Source organism: Peromyscus eremicus, chromosome X (genome assembly GCF_949786415.1).
Source record: "Peromyscus eremicus chromosome X, PerEre_H2_v1, whole genome shotgun sequence".
In the NCBI taxonomy this organism is placed as follows: domain Eukaryota; kingdom Metazoa; phylum Chordata; class Mammalia; order Rodentia; family Cricetidae; genus Peromyscus; species Peromyscus eremicus.
The window spans coordinates 113,589,714-113,611,333 of record NC_081439.1 but is presented as its reverse complement, the minus strand read 5'-3'; the positions used below and the strand labels follow the sequence as shown (position 1 = coordinate 113,611,333).

The following is a 21,620-nucleotide window of genomic DNA, read 5'->3' as shown; positions in this document are numbered from 1 at the left end:
ATAGCTGGTGGGAATAACTATAATTTGGATGTGCTGGAATCAAGACGAAAAACTGAATTGAAAACAGATGAATAAAAGAGTCTGGACTTGCTCTATTGGGACATTAACAAGTATCATAAAGCTACGGCAATTACCTTATGTCAATCAGCACAGTGATTGACAGAAGTTAAAGGAATCAAGTAAAATCCAGAAACAGACCCAAAAACATATGACAATTTAGTACAGGACAAAGATGGTATTTTGAGTCAGTAATTAAAAGATGAATTATTCAACAAATGGTGTTTGGTCAATTACTTATCCATTTGAGAAAAAATAAAGCATGGTCCCTACCTCACACCATGCACAAAAATAAATTCCAGATGGATTAAAATCTAAATGTAAAAAATAAAACTATAAGTGGATTGGAAGAAAATGGAGGAAGATATTTTTTCCTTGTATTCTTAGAAAGGGCAAAAAACTAGTCATGAACCCCAACTGAAAAGATCTACAACCAGTATTTCTAATGCATATTACACTTCAAAATAAGAACCCATCAGATGGGACTGAAGAGAGAGCTCATCAGTTAAGAACTCCTGCTGATCTTGCATTGGACCTGGGTTCAGTTCCCAGCACCCACATGGCAGCTCATGATTGCCTGTAACTCCAGCTTCAGGTGATCTGATCCCCACTTCTTGCATTAAAAGCATCAGGCATGTACATGGTGCACATACATACATACTGGCATTCACACATACACATAAAATGAGATAAATACATCCTTTTTTAAAAAGAACTATTAGAGCCCAGCAGTGGTGGAGCACACCTTTAATCCCTACACTCGGTGGGGCAGAAGCAGGTGGATCTCTATGAGTTCAAGGACAGGAGGCAAGCCTGGTCTACAGAGCAAGTTCTAGGACAGCCAGAGCTGTTGTTACACAGAGAAACCCTGTCTCAAACCAAAAAAAGGAACTACTGGAAAAATATGACTCTAGTGTTCACCCACCCACATTTAGAGAACTTAAGCCTGGTAATACATTGAGAGGAAACAAATACTCAAGTTGTTGGTTAGAATACAAAAACCAATATAACCTTTTTTGAAAAGAATATAGTAATGCCTATTAAAATTGTAAACATGCACACCATTTTGATCTAATAATCCCATTTCCAAGAATCAATGTCACAAAAAACACTCACAAACATGCAAAAGAACATTAAAGGATGCTCACTGTATCCGTTATTCATCAAAAAGAATCAAAATGTCTTTTAACAGGGAGTTAACTAAATTAATGAAGTTAATGTATACAACAATAATACTGTGGAACTATTAAAAAAAATCACAAAATCTAATATATACTTATATAGATCTATACTAATTAATAACAACAAGTAGTAGACCAATATGCTACCTATAAAAGTATTTTTATTGTGTATTTAAAAGTATGTTGAGGCAGGTATTTTTTGTTCTGTATTTAAAAGTATGTTGGGGCAGGTATTGGTAATACATACCTGTAATCACACCTCTATGGAGGCTGAGGCAGGATTGAGAGTATGAGATCTCTCTGGGCTACCTAACAGACCTTATCTCAAAATATCATTAAAAAAAAGATAGCCAGGTGGTGGTGACACACACCTTAATCTCAGCACTGGGGAGGCAGAGGTAGGTGGATCTCTGTGAGTTTGAGCTCAACTTGGTCTACAGAGCGAGTTCCAGGAAAGCCAAGATTACACAGAGAAACCATGACTCAAAAAACAAAATAAATGATAGCTCAGTTGGTAGAATGTTTGCTTAGCATGTGCAAGGGGAAGTGGGAGAGAGGGGAACAAAATAAATAAAACCATACTACTAGTACATGCTGTAAACTAAATGTTTGGCTTTTTAATGTAATTTTGCGTATTATTTTTCGTATTAGTCTAGCCTAAAACCCAGAATTTCAAACACACAGAACTGATTAATGACTAAAAGAAAAAGAACTGTATGAAATCTGAAACTAGTTTAGAGGGAATTACGCTAAGAGGTCTACAAAGTAATCACAAACCTTGGTAAATACTGACATCTTCTGTAGAAAGGTGGTATTACAGTCCAACACCAATTAATTCCTTTTTCAAGGAAAGGCCAAAAGGAATAAGTACCTAAGAATGGAGTTGTGATCCAAAGGCTATGGCTATAGGGTCCGAGGCAACAGAACTCCAAAGTACACAGAACACTGGCACTCTAAGACTGTTCCAGCTGGGTGGTGGTGGCACACGCCTTTTAATCCCAGCACTCGGGAGGCAGAGCCAGGCGGATCTCTGTGAGTTCAAGGCTAGCCTGGTCTACAGAGTGAGATCCAGGACGGGCACCAAAACTACACAGAGAAACCCTGTCTTGAAAAAAACAAAACAAAAAACAAAAAACAAAAAAACAATGACACCCAAGACTGTTCCAATTTTCACAGTCCCATTGACCTCAATGTTTCAGCTTATGTGTCCTTAAAACTTTTTTTCAAGGAAAACAGCCTCCTTTTAAATGGGGCTAATAAAAAAGGTTCATTTAATAGCTGTTATATGTGAGTGCCTACACTGTCTACAAATGCTATCCATGAATCAATTCCCTAACCTGAGTGGCCAGAAAACTATAGCACCCTCCCTCTCTGTCTGGAACTCACTATACCTTAACTCAGTGCCTCTACAGATGCCCCATCTTTAACTACTAGAGCAAACTCGCTCTATCTCTTCTCTCCCCTTTCATTACTTCACTAAGCAGAAGTGCCCATGGTATCCTTCATTTAGGTGTCACTTTCAGTAACTAAAAATCCCCAGAGGGGGCTGAAGAGGTGGCTAAGAGCACTGGCTTCCAGGAGACCCAGGTTCCATTCCCAGCACCACATGGCAGCTCTCAACTGTCTGTAAACTCCAATTCTAGGGAGTCAGACACTCTCTTCTAGCCTCTGTAGACTTCAGGCACATGTGTGGTGCACAGACACGTATGTAGGCAAAACACTCAAACACATAAAAATATGTGTTTTAATTCCCAGAGAATCTCAGGGGTCTAAAAACCCAGTCTTAACGTTTGTTTCTACTTTGTCTACCTCTTAATGCAGATGACAGGAAAGAAGTTTTATTCCTAATTTTCCACCCCTAAGGTTTTTGAAAATCTCTTAAGTAGCAACAAGGGCTCCAGCTTCAGAGCATATTTGCTTGGCATATTTGAGATCTTGGATTCATCCAACACTCAAAATAATTACAAATTTAAAAACAAAACTTAGGCCGGGCGCTGGTGGCGCACGCCTGTAATCCCAGCACTCGGGAGGTAGAGGCAGGTGGATCTCTGTGATTTTGAGGCCAGCCTGGTCTACAGAGTGAGTTCCAGGACAGGCTCCAAAGAAACCCTGTCTCGAAAAACCAAAAAAAAAAAAAAAAAAAAACACAAAACCAAAAAAAAAAAACTTAGGGGCTGGAGAGATGGCTCAGTGGTTAAGAACACACGCTGCTCTTGCAGAGGACTCAGGTTTGATTCCCCACGTCCACACGGTAGCTCATAACCATCTATAACTCCAGTTCCAGGAGCGCTCAAACCCTCTTCTAGACTCAGTGAACACTGCACACACCACATACTGGCATGCAGGCAAATACTCATACACACATAGAAAAAGATTAAAATATAAAAAGAAAAAAATTTAAAAAAAAATAAAACTTAAAACATTACTTGTTTACTAACAACCATTTCTTCCAAAATCTTGGTATCTTTTCTTCAACTATTTTAGTAGAATTTTATAAAATTGAAGTAAAACTCAAACTAGAAGAAACACATTTGTGTACTTATCAAATGTTTCATTTTCCTGCAGGTTACAGAGCACTGGAACAGAAAATGTTACCAAATATATAACACTGTTTTAAGATGCACATTCATACTTTACTACCTCTGAAAACGTAATTCATGGTACCATACAACTATAACTGAAGGTATTTTCTTTCTTAGAAGCACAAAAAATATAGTGTTTTTAACTAGTGGACTCTTTCATTTAATGAAGTAGATATTTGGAACCCCCAGGCTCTTTCCCACCTAGGTACTTAAATAACATCTGGGATAACACTGATTATGTAAATTATAGTAGCACGTGTGTACATGTATACAGACAGAAAACACTTTAAAATACTCAAAATAAAAAGTGATGACAGAGCCAGGCATTGGTGGCGCAGGCCTTTAATCCCAGCACTCGGGAGGCAAAGGCAGACTGATCTCTGTGAGTTCGAGTCCAGCCTGGTCTACAGTGAGTTCCAGGACAGGCAGGGCTGTTAAACAGAGAAACCCTGTCTCAAAAAAATAAAAAGTGATGACAGGAACTGGAGAGATGGTTCAACAGTTAAGTGTTATGTACTGTTCTTGCAGAGGACCCAGATTTAGTTCCCAGTACCCACGGTGACTCACAAACACTGAAACTCTAGTTCCAGGGGATCTGATGTCTTCTGCTGGCCTCTGCAGACATGAGGCACTCACATAGTGCACATACATACATGCAAGCAAAACACTCATAAACATAAAATAAAAATAAGCCTTTTTAAAAAGTAGAATATGGGATGACTTAGTTTCTCTATAATTTTCTGCAGTTTTATTTTAAAAAGAAATACCTATTTTAGCCAGACAGTGGTAGTGCACATCTTTAATCCCAGGACTCAGGAGGTAGAGGCAGTTGGATCTCTCAGTTCAAGGCTAGCCTGATCTACATAGTGACAGGACAGCAAGAGCTACATAGAGTCTCAAAAAAAGAGAAAAAGAGGAAAAATAAACTATGCAATCAAAATTGTGAGTGATGGAATTTACATGTAAAGGTCACATTTATTTTGTTTCATCACAGTGTCAATATTCTAAATCACTCCAGACTCTAACAAAGGTAAAGTGGCCCCAGTTAAAAAGTGGTTTCTGTTTTCTGAGAAATAATTGTTAACCTTAATAATCAGACTTTGCTTCAGATAACTTAGGATTCCACTCAAAGCAATTTAGCTCCAGAGAAACCATTTGCCACCAGCACATAGAGTCAGGAAAACACCAAGTCTCAACAACAATTCTTTGTTTTTAAATATGTATGTGTGTATTTCAACACCATGTCTGCTTGTGCAACAAGTGAATTCCTGGTGCCCTCAGAGGCCAGAAGAGGGCATCAGATCCCTGGGACTGGAGTTACAGACCACTGTGAACCACCACCTAAGTGCTAGGAATTGAACCCGGGTCCTCTGGAAGAGCAGCCAATGCTTTTGACTACTGAGCCATCTCACCAGTCCCATAATTCTCTTAAGACTTACTTATTTCTTTTTATCTGAGGCTAGGACATCAGATCCTCTACAACTGGAGCTACACAGCTGTGAGACATCTTTCTGGTGCTAGTAACTAAACCCCAGGCCTCTCCACAAGTGCTTGTGACTGTTGAGCCATCTCTCCAGCTCTACTCAATAGTAATTCTTAAGAGTTTTTTGAAGCCGGGCAGTGGTAGCGCACGCCTTTAATCCCAGCACTGTGGGGGTGGTGGGGGAGCAGAACCAGGCGGATCTCTGAGTTCTAGGCTAGCCTGGTCTACAGAGCGAGATCCAGGACATGTACCAAAACTACACAGAGAAACCCTGTCTGGAAAAAACAAAAACAAAAACAAAAAAATATCAAAACACAGCCAGGTGTGGCGATGCGCACTTATACTCCCAGAACTTGGGAGGCTAAGACAGAAGGACTGTTTGAGCTACATAGTTTGAGACTAGCCTGAACAATATCATAAAACAAATCAAAATCCAGGTCAAAATAAGACAACAGAAAAACCGTGCAAAATAAGCACATATCCCTCTTGGGTGACTATATAACAGCCGATATTCACTTCAATGTTGGTCATGAAATACACTGGTTAGAATTCTGTGTTGTGATATAAAGTACCAATGAATTAATAATAATAACAACAACAATCATAGCCAGAAGTGGTAGCACCTGCCTGTAATCCCAGCTACTTGAGAAGCTGAAGCAAGATAACTGAAATTTCTAGACCAGCCTATGTCATGAGTTCGAAGATAGTCTGAGCAAGTTAGTGAGAAAGGGTCTCAAACTAAAATTCTAAAAAAACAACTGGGATGAGGCTCAGTTGTAGCATACTTAATCAGACCCTAGGTTCCATCCCCAGCTTAGAAAAATAAATAAGTAGATAGATAGATAGATAGATAGTCAAATAAATAATAGTAATTCTACTATAAGTGAGATGATTATATAGCATAGCTTGCAGAACTTCAAAGAAAACAGACAAAACTATAATTGCCATATATTTTTTAAAATTATAAATTAATTATACTTACACAGTAGCTCTTCAGTCTGATAAAATCTACAGTCATAGGAATGGATCTATCACTATTTCTATTCAGTGCTTTAATGTAATCCAGCAGGTCAGCAAAGAATTTATACCCCCCCTTCAGCACACAGAGAGCCACAATGTGATGGCCTCCCATCTCTTTCATGACATCTCGAGCAAGTCTTTCAGTCCTGAAAAATAAAATCAGGAATTGAAAAAGATTCCAAATATGTATATTTTATAATAAACACCTCTTAAGCATTAAACCTCCATAAGACACATCCTTTTTACCCATAAAGGGAATCCTTGCTTAATAATGAGGTTTTTTTTTTTTTTTCCACATGCCAAAGGTAAGATTTTTTTGGGGAGAGAAGAAGGTGACACAGGATCCCTTTATGTAGCCCAGGATGGATTGTAACTCATAGTCCTTGTCTCTATCTCCCTGTGCTAAGACTATAGATATACACCAACACACACACAGCTCAACCAAAATTAAAACTTGATACTTTTTCCCCCACTCCGGAGCTGAGGACTGAACCCAGGGCCTTGCGCTCTACCGCTGAGCCAAATCCCCAACCCCAAAACTTGATACTTTTAAAAACCAGGTACATGGTAGGCATGATGTACATGCCTATAATTCCAGCACTCTGGAGGATAAGGCAGGAGGATTGCTATGAGTTGAAGGACATCCTAAACTGCAGAGTAAGTACTAGGACACTTAGGGCTACACAATAAGATCCTGTCTCAAAGAAAAGAAAAAAAAAACAGGTACACTTTAACATCTATCATAAAATTAAAAAATACAAATAAAAACAAGATATAATTTTCAAAGCTTACTAGATGGCGAATTTCAGTTAAATTGTACTCCTCTAATATAAAGTATTAGAAGAGATTGTGAGGAAAAATGAACTCACCACTGGAAGTATAAAATGATGTAACTTTTTAGAGGTTAATTTGGCAGTATGAAAACATTCAATAAACATCTTTTCCTTGACCCAGAATTTCTACTTGCCTAAAGCTGAGTTAAGTGCCAAAATGTGTTTATGAGATATTCCTCTAATATACTCTGCTAAATGCAAAATAATGAAGATCTTAAAGTGTCCACCAACAGTACAGAGTTAAATCAGTTATGGTACATCCATGAATACAATAGCATATCACTGCTATGGGATGTCTTTCTGTATACTGTGAATATGTGTTGCTCTCATTGGTTGATAAATAAAGCTGTTTGGCCAGTGGCAAGGCAGAATAAAGTTAGGTGGTACAATCAAACTGAGGACAGATGAAGAAGGGTGGAATCAGGAGAGATGCCAGCCTGCTGTCCAAGGAGCAACAAGATGCCAGCAGACCAGTAATGCCTTGGCCACGTGGCAACATATAGATTAATAGAAATGGGTTAATTTTGGGGGCTAAAGAGATGGCTCAGAGGTTAAGAGCACTGGCTGCTCTTCCAGAGGTCCTGAGTTCAATTCCCAGCAACCACATGGTGGCTCACAGCCATCTATAATGAGATCTGGTGCCCTCTTCTGGCATGTGGGCATGCATGCAGGCAGAATGTTGTATACATAATAAATAAATCAATCTTTAAAAAAAAAGAAATGGGTTCATTCAAGATGAAAGAGCTAGTTAGAAGAAGCCTGAGCCATAGGCCATACAGATTGTAATTAATATAAGCCTCTGTGTTTACTTGGGACAGAGCAGCTGTGGGACAGGAAAAATTCTGTCTACATATCACCTTTAAAATAAATGTGGGGGAGCCAGGAATGTAGCTTAGCTGGTAGAGTCCATGCCTAGTATGCACAGGAGGTCCTAGGTTCTATCCTCAGAACTGTGCAAACTGGGCATGATGCTATATCAGGAGATGAAGCAGTAGGATTACCCTCAGCTACACAGCTATTTGAGACTATATTTCAAAAACAATATAACATGTAGGGCTGGAAATGGTGGCACATACCTGTAATCTCCACACATGGGAGGCTGCCAGGGAGGACTGCTGAGTTGAGGCCAGTCTGGGATACACAGAAAGTTCCAAGCCATACTGAGTTAAACAGTGAGTCCCTATCTCAAAGAAAAAATAGTACACACACACATACACAATTATAAAATAATTTTTAAAAGATAAACACACACACACACACACACACACACACACACACACACACACACGCAAGTCAGGCGGTGGTGGCACATGCCTTTAATCCCAGCACCCAGGAGGCAAAGCCAGGCAAATCTTTGTGAGTTCAAGTCCAGCCTGGTCTACAAAGTGAGATCCAGGACAGGCTCCAAAGCTATACAGAGAAACCCTGTCTCAAAAAAAAAAAGATAAAAACATGTGAGAACTATAGATGTACTACTATTAAAAAGTCCAAAAAAAATTTAGTACTATATGAGAATATGTAACTCGTGTGTGTGTGTGTGTGTGTGTGTGTGTATACACTTCACATACAGTGATACAGTGTACATGTACAGGTAGGGTCTAGGTAAGAAATGTGTAGCAAGCTTACAGAACAAAATTATAATCCCATTTACAGACAGACTAGAGGCTCTTCCAACCTCTCTTCAATGTTTATTGTACTCAGTATGGAGTCCCTATTTATATCTCAAACTGGGAAATTAATTAGTAAGATTTCCTGATGTTTTTCTTTTTGTAAAAAGAACATTAAAAATAAAAAATATTGGGGCTGGAGAGATAGTTCAGTAGATAAGCGCACTTGATGTTTTTGCAAAGGACCTAAGTTCAATTCCCAGCACCTACACAGTGACTCACAATGGTCTGTAACTCCAGTTCCAGGGGATTCATTACACTTTTCTGGCCTCCTGAATGCATATGCTACACATATATGCATGAAGGCACTCATACATGCAAATAAAATAACAAATATTTTTTAAAATAGAAAATCTTTGTTCATTAATAAGTTGGCCTAGATTATATTCAAATATCAACTACTCAACAGTTGCTAAGTTAGAATTAATACAAGAAAAAAACTCTTCAGTTTAGGCTGGAGGGGTGGCTCGGTGGGTAAGAACACTTGTGCAAGCATCAGGATCCATATAAAAACCAGGTGTGGCTATATCTGCTTTTAGCGTCAGCACTGGGGACAGAGACAGACAGATCTCTGGGTCTTGCTAGCCAGGCAGCCTAACCAAATCGGCATGCCCCAGGTTCAGTGAGAGACACTGACTCAAGAGAATAAGACAGAGAGCAACAGAATAGGACACCCAATGTCCTTCTCTGGCTTTCATATAAATACATATGCTATACATATACATCACATACACACATATCATACATACACACAGACCTAAAAAAAACCCAGAAAACTTCAATTGAGATCTTACTAACCTGTCCATAATCAGTCCATGAGGAATAAACACCTTTTCCAAATCCTCGACATAATGATTAGGAATACAAAATAAATCTAGGTCATAGCCTGGTTCGTCATCACTAATCTGAAAAAGAAAGATAGCTGTTTCAAATCAGAGCATTACAAGATACCCACATTTAATTAAATTTAGAAAATAAGCCTTAGTTCACAGAAGAATTTAGGTATGAGAGGGTATAAAGGGGAGTTAATTTTATACTTTTGTAATAAATCATACTTCTCTAAGAAAACCGTGTCTTATTGCTGAATAGGGTCAAGAATGAGAAGCAAAACATGACACAGAATTTCCTTCAGATCACAAATAGAAAGATAAAAATTTGCAGAGGTATGACAAATATGGCAAAAATATTTTAAACATGAAAGATTAGTATATGCAGTTTCTACCCTATACATTTTGGAATATATTTGAACATTGCATGTGGGGTGCATATTTATATGCAGGCACATGTGAATATATGTGTGGAGTCCAGAGATTGAAACTGGGTCTAAAACATTCATTTGTTTTGAGACCGGGTCTCTCACTGAACTTGTTTAACCAAATTGGCTAGTCTTGCTGGTCTGGAAGTCCCCGGGATTCCCCTGTCTCTGCCTCCCTGGTGCTGGGATTACAGGAATGTGCTGCTTTTTATCCAGGTGCTGGGATTCCAAACTCAGGTCCTGAAGATGACATGGCAGGCACTTTATAGACTGAGCCATCTCCCCAATACCCTAAAATATTTTTAAATTTAACACAGTATATTCTAGTAAGTTAAACAAAATCTCATACAGAAAATGAAAACTGGTGTTAACCATCCAAATCCCAAGAGTGCTTATCTTGGTGTGTGTGTGTGTGTGTGTGTGTGTGTGTGTGTGTGTGTGTGTGTGTGTGTGTGTGTGGATATACTGTTTGTAATCTAAGAAATAAAAGCTTTCCTGAAGATCAGAGACAGAGTTAGTCACAGGGTTAGCCATAGAGGTCAGGCAGTGGTGGCACACCCCTTTAATCTGAGCACTAGGGAGGCAGAGGCAGAGATCTGTCTGGATCTCTGTGAGTTCAAGGTCACATTGAGCTACACAACTCCAGCACTTGGCATCACACACCTTTAATCCAAGCACTGGGAAGATTGAGACAGGAAGTGATATGGCTGGGCAGAGAAATGAATATTAAGGTGGGAGGAGACAGGAACTCAGGTCTTTTCAGGCTCTTGCAGGCTAAGGAGCTGGTGAGTTAAGAGGTGGCTTGCTCTGTTTCTCTGATCTTTCAGCTTTCACCCTGATATCTGGCCCCGGGTTTTTATTATAAGACAATTTAGGATTCGTGCAACAGGGATGTCACCAAGAAACCAACAGATCCTTTAAAAACCCAAACTCCCGCAAGTATGTGATGGTTACAATCCACTAATAAGGTCATTTTACAGTAGATACTCCAAAATTGTTTTGAATTGTATCATATTGGTTATATTAGTATGCCCAGAACTCAGCATACAAAACATTTAATGTTAATGATATGGTACCTTTGGTGGCAAAATATTATTATGACAGTTTTCTAAATATGCATGTACCTATACACAGAAAAAAAGCACAACAGAATTATAAAAGCAGGGTAAATCTGCCAGACACATTTATTAACCCAGTACTTGGGAAGCTGAGGTAGAAGTTTCGGAGTTTGAGGCCAGTATGGGTTACTAGGTGAGTTCCAAGCCAGCTAGGGTCTACAAGGCAAGACCTTGTCTTTAAAAGTATCCTCAAACTCCAAAATCACAGTGAGTGTTACAGTGAGATGGGGGTCTCATGGATCCCAGGGCTAACCTCAAACTCACTATGCAGCTGACCTTCAACTTCTGAACCTTCTGCTTCTCCCTCCTTAGTGTTCAGACTACAAGCATGTGCTATCACACTCAGTTTATGTGGTGTTATGTCAAACCCAGGGCTTCATGCATACCAAGCAAGCACTCTATCAACTGAGTTACATCTCCAGCCCTCTTTACACTAAAAACAAAAACAAAAAACAAAAACAAACCAAAAAACTACAGGAAAACTTTAAAAGATCGTAAGTTAATCTAATAAACAAAACTTATTCAGAGAAATAAGCCAAGAAGGAAGACTTATAATATTCATTCTTACATGATATTCAAAACTTTCAAACTCCATCTAAGAAGTTGGCAGTACCTAGAATGGTGTCATAGGAACTACAACATCAATCTGCACATGGTGGCACACACCTCTAATGCCAGCACTTGGGAGACAAAGGCATGAGGATTATGACAAGTTAGAGGCCAAGGTGGCCTACATAGCGAGCTCTTGCCCCTAACCCCCAAATCCTCCAAACCAACTAGACTACAAGAAAACCTGGTTGTATAAGCTCTGGCAGTTTTCAGGGAATATTGGTCAAATAATAACTAAATCTCATATCAGTTAATCCCTGCTTTCTCTTTCAGTTAACATTGCATTGGTTGCTTTGGCAACAAGTGGTTTCACTTGGGAAAAAAGTTGAAAATACATCAATTTACATTCTTTGCAGAATTCACTTGCTATTGTTTTTGAGACAGAATCACACCATATAGGCTCATGCTGGTTTCAAACTCTGATCCTTCTCTCTACTTCCCAAGTGCCGGCCGGGACTGTGAACACTCGGCTCAGAATTCAGATATATTCTGAAGTTCCTCCCAGAAGAAAAAATAAGGCTTGTGTAGTCTCTCTCTCTTTTTTGTTTTTAGTCCCAAAAGGTCTATTTTGAGTTCAGCCTTTGGTAGAATTTTATTTTCAGGTCTGCAGCATGCATAGGTAAATTTTGATTTATTCCTAAAACACATGTATTTTTTCATAAACAGAAAAAATGTTTGTGAAACATTATGGCAATTTCTAAAAGAATAGGAGGAGCTAATGTATCTGTTTAATATTCACTTAATACTTAACATTAGAACACATTTACTAACAAAAATGGCAATTGGACACTTGTATCATAAAAAGGATCATTCAAAGCCAGGCGGTGGTGGCGCACACCTTTAATCCCAGCACTTGGGAGGCAGAGCCAGGTGGATCTCTGTGAGTTCGAGGCCAGCCTGGTCTACAGAATGAGTTCTAGGACAGGCACCAAAACTACACAGAGAAATCCTGTCTCAAAAATCCAAAAAAGGAAAAAAAAGGGAATCATTCAAAGAGTATTTTACAAGAAAATATTTTTGTAAGTTTTATAAAGCAAAATTTAGTTCATGTTTTGGGAAAGGATAACAGACTGCTCAATTTTATCAGACAATATAATAAACATTTCTACCAGGCTCATCAGAATGTATGCACTGTAATTTGACAAAAATGAAGTTGGGTGATTTTTAAAGTACCTTAGAATCAAGATTAGAATACCACAATGACTTCCTTGAGGCTTCCATAATCACCCCCTCCACCCACTCACCCCGTTTCTGGCATAAATTTAAACCATAGCACACCCAGGATCCGTCAGACTACTGGCTCAGTGCCTGGTTACAGGTTTTACAGGTAACCTAAGAACTTCAAGGATTGTTTGTTTCAAAGACAAATTCAATGTGAACTCTGCCAAGCATCCCAGTCTTTTTATGTGTTTGCGACAGGGTCTTGCTATATAACTCCAGCTGTCCTGGAACTAGATATATGGATCAGGCTGCCTCAAACTTGCTATGATCCTCCTGCCTCTGCTCCCTGAGTGCTGAGATTACAGGTGTACACCAACATATCCTATTCCCAGTCATGTATTCTAAGAACCCAAACAGATCAGCAGAAATTACTCCAAAATAGGATTCCTATTTCTGTCAACACACCAAACTGGTTTCTAATACAAAAGTTTTGATTTCTAATAAAAACAGATTTATATGTCAGAGAATTTTTATTTTGTTCTTTTGATAATATTTATATTTTGTTATTTTAAGAGTAAAAATTTTGTTTTTGATGATTCTAGATGATCTCGGCTCTGTAGTCCAGGCTAGTCTGAATCTCCTGACACAGCCCAAGCTATCCACAGTCCTAGGGCAATCTTCCTTAGCTTCTGAAATGATGAAGTTTACAGGTATGAGCCATCATATCCAGTTTCCTGAGACCATTTGATACAATTCCTCCCCAAAAGGCAAAAATAAAAAGTCTTACAATGCCTATCATTTGAGATACTCATGTGTTTGTATTCATGTGGGTGTATGCTTGTGTGAACGCAGGTGCACATATGTAGAGGCCACATCTAGCAATTTCTGTCCATTCTAGAGTTTGGACATGTTGATTACTAGTTCCACTACACCTAGCTTATTATTATACAAGACTTAATTCGCAATAGTTTTCTTTTTGGAGGCAGGTGCACAGCCCAGGCTGGCTTTGAACTCATTATGTAGCTGAGAATGACTGAACCCATCCTCCTGCCTTTGCTTCCCAAGTGCTATGATTATAAAACACATTAAAGCAGATGATATGCTATCTTGAAATAATTTATATTACCTCTAGATATGATTAAACCACAATAATAATTTGATAGATATTCCTAAATGTGAAAACAACTTAAACTAGTACTATGTTCATCTTCCAATTTTTTTATCAATCCTACAAATACATATATTGTTTATTTCCCTTCCAAGTGTTAAAGCTATAAGATAGACTATTCAGCCCAGGAATATATTATAACCACTATAAGCAAATAGGTCCTGTAACTACCATATCTATAAGGACATGAGTTAACACCATATTTTTTTTTACTAATGTACATACTGGAATAATAGGTATGTTCACTCTGGACAAAAAAAACCAGAAGGTAGTTTCACAACAATTTACAGTGTCTGAATTCATATTAGCAGCAATTATTTAAATACTAGTAATTTGGAAGTCCCAAACAGGAAAATAACAACTGAGTCTCAATATTACTATTATTGGTAGTAATTAACACTTTTATGTGATCTATCAACGTTAGTGAATCCACATAACATAAAATTACAGAAAGACTTTACAAACACATTTTTAGCATTCCTTTACTATGGGGGAGAAAAATGACATGGATCATTGACTAATTAAATATGGAAGAATAAAAAACATTCCACTGGGTATGGGGTGATGTGCCTATAGTCCTACCTACATGGAAAGTAAAGTCAGGGCTAGCCTGGGCAACACAGTCAGATCCCATCTCTTAAAAGATAGTATTTAAGGGCTGCTGAGATGGCATGTTGGATAAAAGCAATTTCTGCCAAACCTGATCTGAGTTTGATCCTCAGGATTCACATGATGGAGGTAAAGAATCAACTATGGCAAGCTGTCCTCTGACTTCCACATACACAGTGGCATGCATGCGCGCACACACACACACACATACATACATACATAGAGACAGACACACACACATAAATAAATAAATAAAATTTAAAATATCTTTAAAGACTACAAGAAAACAGGTGTGGCACTGCATTCCTTTAATCTCAGCACTTGGAAGGCAGAGGAAGGTGAATTTCCATTGAGGCCGAGGCCAACCTGGTCTACATAGAGAGTCCTGGACAGCCAGGGCTATATAATGAGATGCTATCTCAAAAGTCAAACAAAAAATAAAAATAAAAACTGTAAGAGCTAGGCATGGTAGTACATGCCTATAATCCTAGCACTCAGGAGACTAAGGTAGGAGGATTCCAAGTTTGAGAAATGTCTCTGGGTCCCACCCCTAGACAAAGAACTACAGGTAACTAATAACTGCTGGGAGAAGAATAAGCTGCTCGCAGGAAAAGAGCCCCCTTATTGGTTGTTCAGTGCCAAGCAATCAACCTTGAAACCATTTACACACAAACAAGAATATGTATGTGTACGCAGAGATACATACATATATGTATGTAACAATAATAAAGAAAAAGAGGCTATCAGCTTGAGAGTGGGAGCATTGGAGGGATTCTAGGGAGGGCAAATGGGAGGGGCTGGAGGGAGAAAAGGGAAGAGGAAAGTGATACAACTTTATTTCAATTTTTTAAGATTTATTTATTATGTATACAATGTTCTGCCTACATGTATGCCGGCAGGCCAGAAGAGGGCACCAGATCTCATTACAGATGGTTGTGAGCCACCATATTGTTGCTGAGAATTGAACTGAGGACCTCTGGATGAGCAGCCAGTGCTCTTAACTGCTGAGCCATCTCTCCAGCCCCCTTATTTCAATTTTTAAAAAGTGGAAATTTGCCAAGTGTAGTGACACATGGCACACTTTAATCCCAGCACTTGGAAGGACAAAGCTACACAGAGAAACACTGTCTTGGAAAACAAAAGCAAAACAAAACAACAACAAAAATTTTTTTCACTTTCATTTTATTTTTGTTTTGTTTTGTTTTGAGACAAGGTCTTTCTACATAGCCCTGGCTGTCCTGGAACTCACTATGTAGACTAGGCTAGCCTTGAACTCACAGAGATCTGCCTGCCTCTGCCTCCTGAGTGCTGGGATTAAAGGTGTGCACCACCACCGCCTGGCTGAAAGTGAAAATTTTAAAAAAGAAAATGGATGGAATTTATAAAACCTGTAAAGGTGTCTGATTTATCAACTCTGCACAAAAATAAAGAAAATGAAAATTCAATTCATGACAGTTAGTAATTGTAATAATAAAATAACTTAGCTGGCTTTTTCCCTCTTACATCTAAAAGAGTTCAAAATAAAAAAATAAAATAAAACCCACAAGAGCTGGGCATGGCAGTACTTGCCTATAACCCCAACACTTACAGACTGAAGAATTCCAAGTTTTAGATCAGCCTGGCCTATATAAAGAAAATCTGTCTCAAACTAAAATAAACCAATCCCCCAATAAAGAACCCAACTCAAAACAACAATAATAAAACTGTAAGGCATCTTTTTTTCTGATATGATTAGTTTTTTTCCCACCTGCTATAATAACCAGGATACAAACTAATTAAGATGGATATATAGGTAACACAGTACAAAAGTTACAGAAAGAAACATCTAAGAGGAACTGTTCCCATTTTTTGGTGATCATAAATAGTTAACTTTGGTCTTACTTATAAATGAATGTTATTTTAAACATTGTTAATAACAATAAAATAGTGATAGGGGCCAGGCGGTGGTGGCACACACCTTTAATCCCAGCACTTGGGAGGCAGAGGCAGGCGGATCTCTGTGAGTTCGAGGCCAGCCTGATCTACAAAGCGAGTTCCAGGAAAGGTGCAAAACTACACAGAGAAACCCTGTCTCGAAAAACCAATAAATAAATAAATAAATAAATGAATGAATGAATGAATGAATGAATAAAAATAAAATAGTGATAGGCAAAAAAAAAAACCCACCATATTTTAACCAATTCTGGGGGGAAAAGTGGGCTGGGAAGATGGCTCAGTGTTTAAGTGTAATTGTTGCTCTTGCAGAGGGCCTGAATTTGGGTTCCCAGCACCCACATAGAGGCTGTAACTCCAGTTCTAGGTGATCAAATGCCCTCTTCTGACCTTCACAGGCATGCTAATCATGCATACATACATACATACATGCAGGCACAACACTTATACACATAAAATAGAAATAAATAAATCATAACAAATGAAAAAAGTAGCAGATAGATAGAGGTATATCTCAGTCGTAAAACATATGCTTACCACATGTAAGACCCTGAGTTAGATCACCAAAATTCTCCTCTCCTCTCTCTCTCTCTCTCTCTCTCTCTCTCTCTCTCTCTCTCTCTCTCTCTCTCTCTCTCCTCCTCCCTCGCATACCAGGCATGGTGAAATATGTCTATCTCTAATACTCACACTCTGGAGGATAAGGTAGGAGGACTGGGAGTTGAGAGACCAGCCTGTAACCCTAGAACGTGGAAGGCTAAAGCAGGAGGACTTTAAGGCCAGCCTGGGCTACATAGTGAATTTCAGGTCACTGTAAGCTACAGAGTGAGCTTTTGTCTCAAAAAGCATAAATAAAAAAATCATTTAGCAAGGTAAAAGGTCAGTTAGTATATTATACTTTTATCTGGGTCATTTTGAAATTCAAGGATATGCTATATGAAACATACCTAATGTTTCGAACTAATTTGCAAAGAGCCAGAAGCTTTATCTTAAACGAAGTTACAAGCAGCATATTTTCTATCTATCGGGCACATCTAGGGGCCAATTTCATGAAGGTGATCTAGCATACGGTTATATTGTCTACCTGTGTCACCACAGTCATGTCAGTATTCATCTACACAACAGGGTACATATTATGTAACTTTAGGGTGTTGACATTTAATAAAGTCTGCAAAAACATTTGTCAATGCCTAAGACAGAGAAAGCATCTTATAAACATCTACTATAGATCCTAACTTAAATTTACTGGTTAAGGGTAGAATCTGGGGCCAGATAACAGGTTCAAATGTATTAGCACTGAATGATTTAGGCCAAGTTACTTAACTCAAGGATTATTGATTTTTTTTTTTAAGATTAAGTCAGGTAGGGGCTAGAGGATGGCTCAGAGGTTAAGAGTGCTTGCTGCTCTTCCAGAAGACCCAGGTTCAATTCCCAGCACCCCTATGACAGCTCACAGTCACCTGTAACACCCGTTCTTCAGGATCCGATAAATTCTTCTAGACTCCACAGGCACAGGGCAAGCATGTGGTGCACATACATACATGCAGGCCAAACAGCCATACACAGAAAAAAAAAAAACAGAAATTTTAAAAAATCAAGCCAGTTAAGGGGCTTGGAATAGCAACTAGCACATAGTAAGCACTATTTAAGTGTTTGTTATTCCTAACATGCAGACAATTAAGGGGAAGGAAACTTAAAAAAAAGGAACAGGAATTTGCAAACTAAAAATACAGTGAATTTCTTGATGTTCAAACAAAACTAAAAATAGCCACTTCTAACAGTAAGAACTAATTAACTCTACATTGAACAAGAACCATATCTCAAAACTTAAAAGCATCTGTAGAAGTCAGTAACTGAATAAAAATAACAGCCATTTGGTGAGCATTTAATGTATCTTATGGTAGTATTTACTTGCATAGGCTCCAGAGACAGACCTAGGTTTGAGGCAGAGTTCCACCTTCTAAAATTTATCCTTTCTTCTGGTGCTGATCTAAACTATGGCTTAGTAATTAATTGGGGGGGGGAGGCTCTCTCTCCCCTTAATAATTGTGTGATTTATGTCTGATAATGTGAACATACCATTGTTACAGGGTTATTTTGAAAACTAATTAGAACTATGTATGTAAACACAATGATGGCTATTATTACTCTTCCTACCCAGGGACTGTGAAATGGTTGCTTATTTGCATAAACTATCTTCTAGTCCTTTCAACACCACCAGCAGCCAGCACCTCAGATGTAAGAAATTTAAAGCCAGATGACGGCACATGCTTGTCTGTAATCCCCACACTGAGGCAGGGGCAAGAAGACGGCTGTAAGTTAAAGGCCTGGTCTACTTAAGGCATCAAGGGCTACACAGCAAGAAATTGTCTACAAAAAAAGCTTGAGCCTAGGTGAAGACACTGAAGGCCACACAGAACATATTCTAAACAAGCAGGATCCCAGGTCATCAAGAACACAGTGTTTCTGCCTTAAGCCACAGTGTCTAATACGATTATGAGACAGCATTTTTTAGGGCTCAAATGGTTATTAATTCACTCAACAAACTATTTATGAAAACTCCCCACAAACCAGGCATTGTGCTATATGCTAAAAGCTACAGTGGTTACTCCTGCCCTTATAACGCTTGTTTAAGGGTCAAAGCTGTTGACCCAGTGGTAGAGAGATCACCTAGCAGGAACAAAGCTGTGGGTTCAAATCCTAGCATGGGAAAAAAAAAAACCAGAAGGGCATGGTGGTGCAGCACTTGGGAGGCAAGAGTCAGGAGGGCTGTCACAAGTTCAATGCTAGCCTGGTGGTTCACACTGCCAATTCCAGACCAGCCAGAGCTACATAGTAAGACCTTTCCTGAAAATAGCAAAATAAATAAAGTTTGTATAAGTGGGGGAGACAATCAACAAGTAACCAGGTAACTGCTAATTTACAACAATGATATTAATAAAGCATGATATGACATTTAACGAGTAGCAGGGGCAATAACCACAATAAAGCAGGCTAAAGCATTTAATCAGAGGCAGGAGCTTTAAGTTATTTTAGCAAGCAAGGTTGTGGAGTGGGGTAGGGTCGGGGAGCAGCTTGGCGGGTTACAAAGAATAGAGCCAATGGGAGAAGAGGCAAAATATCAGGGGCCGACTGTGGGGGAAAAGTCCTTTTGCCTAACGACTAAATCCGTATTTTTTTTTTTTAAATTCCTAGCAGCATCAAGGGCATGGGCTATGGAGTCAAACGTGTCTACATCCAAAACTCATTATTCTGGGCCTTGGAAAAATGAGCTGCCTTTTCACTAGTCTCCTCAGGTGGAAACTAGGCGTGATTTTTCACGAGCAGGGCCGCAGCGCAGATTCAATGGAGCAACTGCGCATTCCACAAATATGAATTATGACATCTGCAGAATTCGAGGCAAAGCCCAGTCCTGAACGTGCCCTCCCATGCTGTCGTCTACGGATGCCGCAGCTCCTTCCTGAGGTGCTCCGAAGCTCTCCCTGGCCGCCAAGCCCCAAACTTCCAGAGCGGCGTCTTTCCCAAGAGAGCTCCCCTGCCCTCCCCGTGCCGGATCCTTCTGGAAGTCGCTCCCGCCTCTCCCCGCCTCATGCCCTCTGGCCGCACATGTCAAGCCCAACGCCATTTCCACCACGCTGGCCCACACGCAGTCAGCCCTCTCGGGGCTCACTGGAGAGGCAGCCCACCCCCGAACCCCGCCATTCCAGCCTGCCCGCCGCCCCCTAGGGTCAGCCGGCCAGATTCCAGGAAGCTGGGACCGCCCGCCCCCGTGCCCGGGCTTCCGCGGCCCCACCGCCCAGAGCCCGCCTCAGCGCCTCAGGGCCCCGACCGGCGTCATTATGCAGCCAGCCTCGTGGGCCCGGCTCTCCGGCTCTGCTGAAGTGTCCCGGGGCTCACCACGACGCTGGGACTGCGGGTCGCCGTAACGCTAGGGTCGCAGGTCGCCATGTCGGAATCGGTGGGCTCGCGAGCGGACAGCGGTGCGAGGAGGAAGCCGGCAGAGGAGGCGTTACGACACGGGAAAGCCGTGAGGTAAGCCCAACGCTCTTCGCCGCCGCCCCAGCAACCGCTCACAGCCGCCGCCGGCCAAGCCCCGCCCCCAGGCCCGCCCCTTCGGCCCGCCCAGGCCCCGCCCCCAGCGGCGTGGCTGCGTGTTCCGCGCGCCTCCACCGGCCGCCGCTGCTGCCTCTTTAGGCCAGGTGGCCGTGGGAATTTCCTGCTGGGAAAATCCGGGGCTGCTCCTACCGCAACCTCCAGCCCGCTTTCAGTATCCCAGAGGACTCCCAAGTAATCAGACCTACCTCAGTCCGCATTTTTCCCCTCATGACGCTTAAGCTGATGGATAGCCCTTCAGGTTCCATTCACCACGTGCTTCCTCAAGCCAGGTGTCCCCCTTCCCAAGACCTACATGGTGGCTGGCTTCCATTTTCCTAATTTAGGAGCAGTTCTTTCAAAAATCTTACCTTAGTTTTAAGAATTGAGACCTACAACCCCAGAAGAGCCCGATCAAGGTACAAATACAAGAGGAAAAAAACTGCTTGGTAACCTTGTAAAATCGACCCCAAACCGCTTTTTACCTTTACATGAAATGAGCATTTTAAGCTGGGTATGGTACAAAGGGTTATATGCCCAGCTACCAAGAAAAGAGGATCATATATTCGACCCACCTGGGCAATTTAGTAAGAAATTGTTTCAAAATAAAATTTGATAAGGTGGAATAGAGATTGAGAAAGATATCTTGCCCTCAACGTCTGACCTCCTCAAGCTCCTGAACAGGCGAGCACACCTGCACATGACTGCAATACGAACACACAAAGGCAAGAAATGCTGATAGAGGTTCATACGTTACCAAGTAAGGTGTTGTCATTCCTTCCATACTGAATTTTAGCCAGGTGTGGTGACACATGCTTGTAATTCCAGCACTGTGGAGGCAGAGATAGGAGAA

The 21,620-nt window shown here is 40.2% G+C and overlaps 1 protein-coding gene across 1 annotated transcript in view; it reads right to left on the bottom strand.

Annotated features, from left to right (window-relative positions):
- Nucleotides 1-20,764, bottom strand: part of Hprt1 (hypoxanthine phosphoribosyltransferase 1) — a 39,244-nt gene extending 18,480 nt beyond the window's left edge. The window contains exons 1-3 of the mRNA XM_059250259.1: nt 20,573-20,764; nt 9,622-9,728; nt 6,286-6,469 (exon numbers count right to left, since the gene is read on the bottom strand). Coding sequence (XP_059106242.1) covers nt 6,286-6,469; nt 9,622-9,728; nt 20,573-20,623 — 342 coding nt within the window. The 5' untranslated portion in view covers nt 20,624-20,764. The remainder of the gene's footprint in view (nt 1-6,285; nt 6,470-9,621; nt 9,729-20,572) is intronic.
- Between the last annotated feature and the right edge of the window lie 856 nt (nt 20,765-21,620).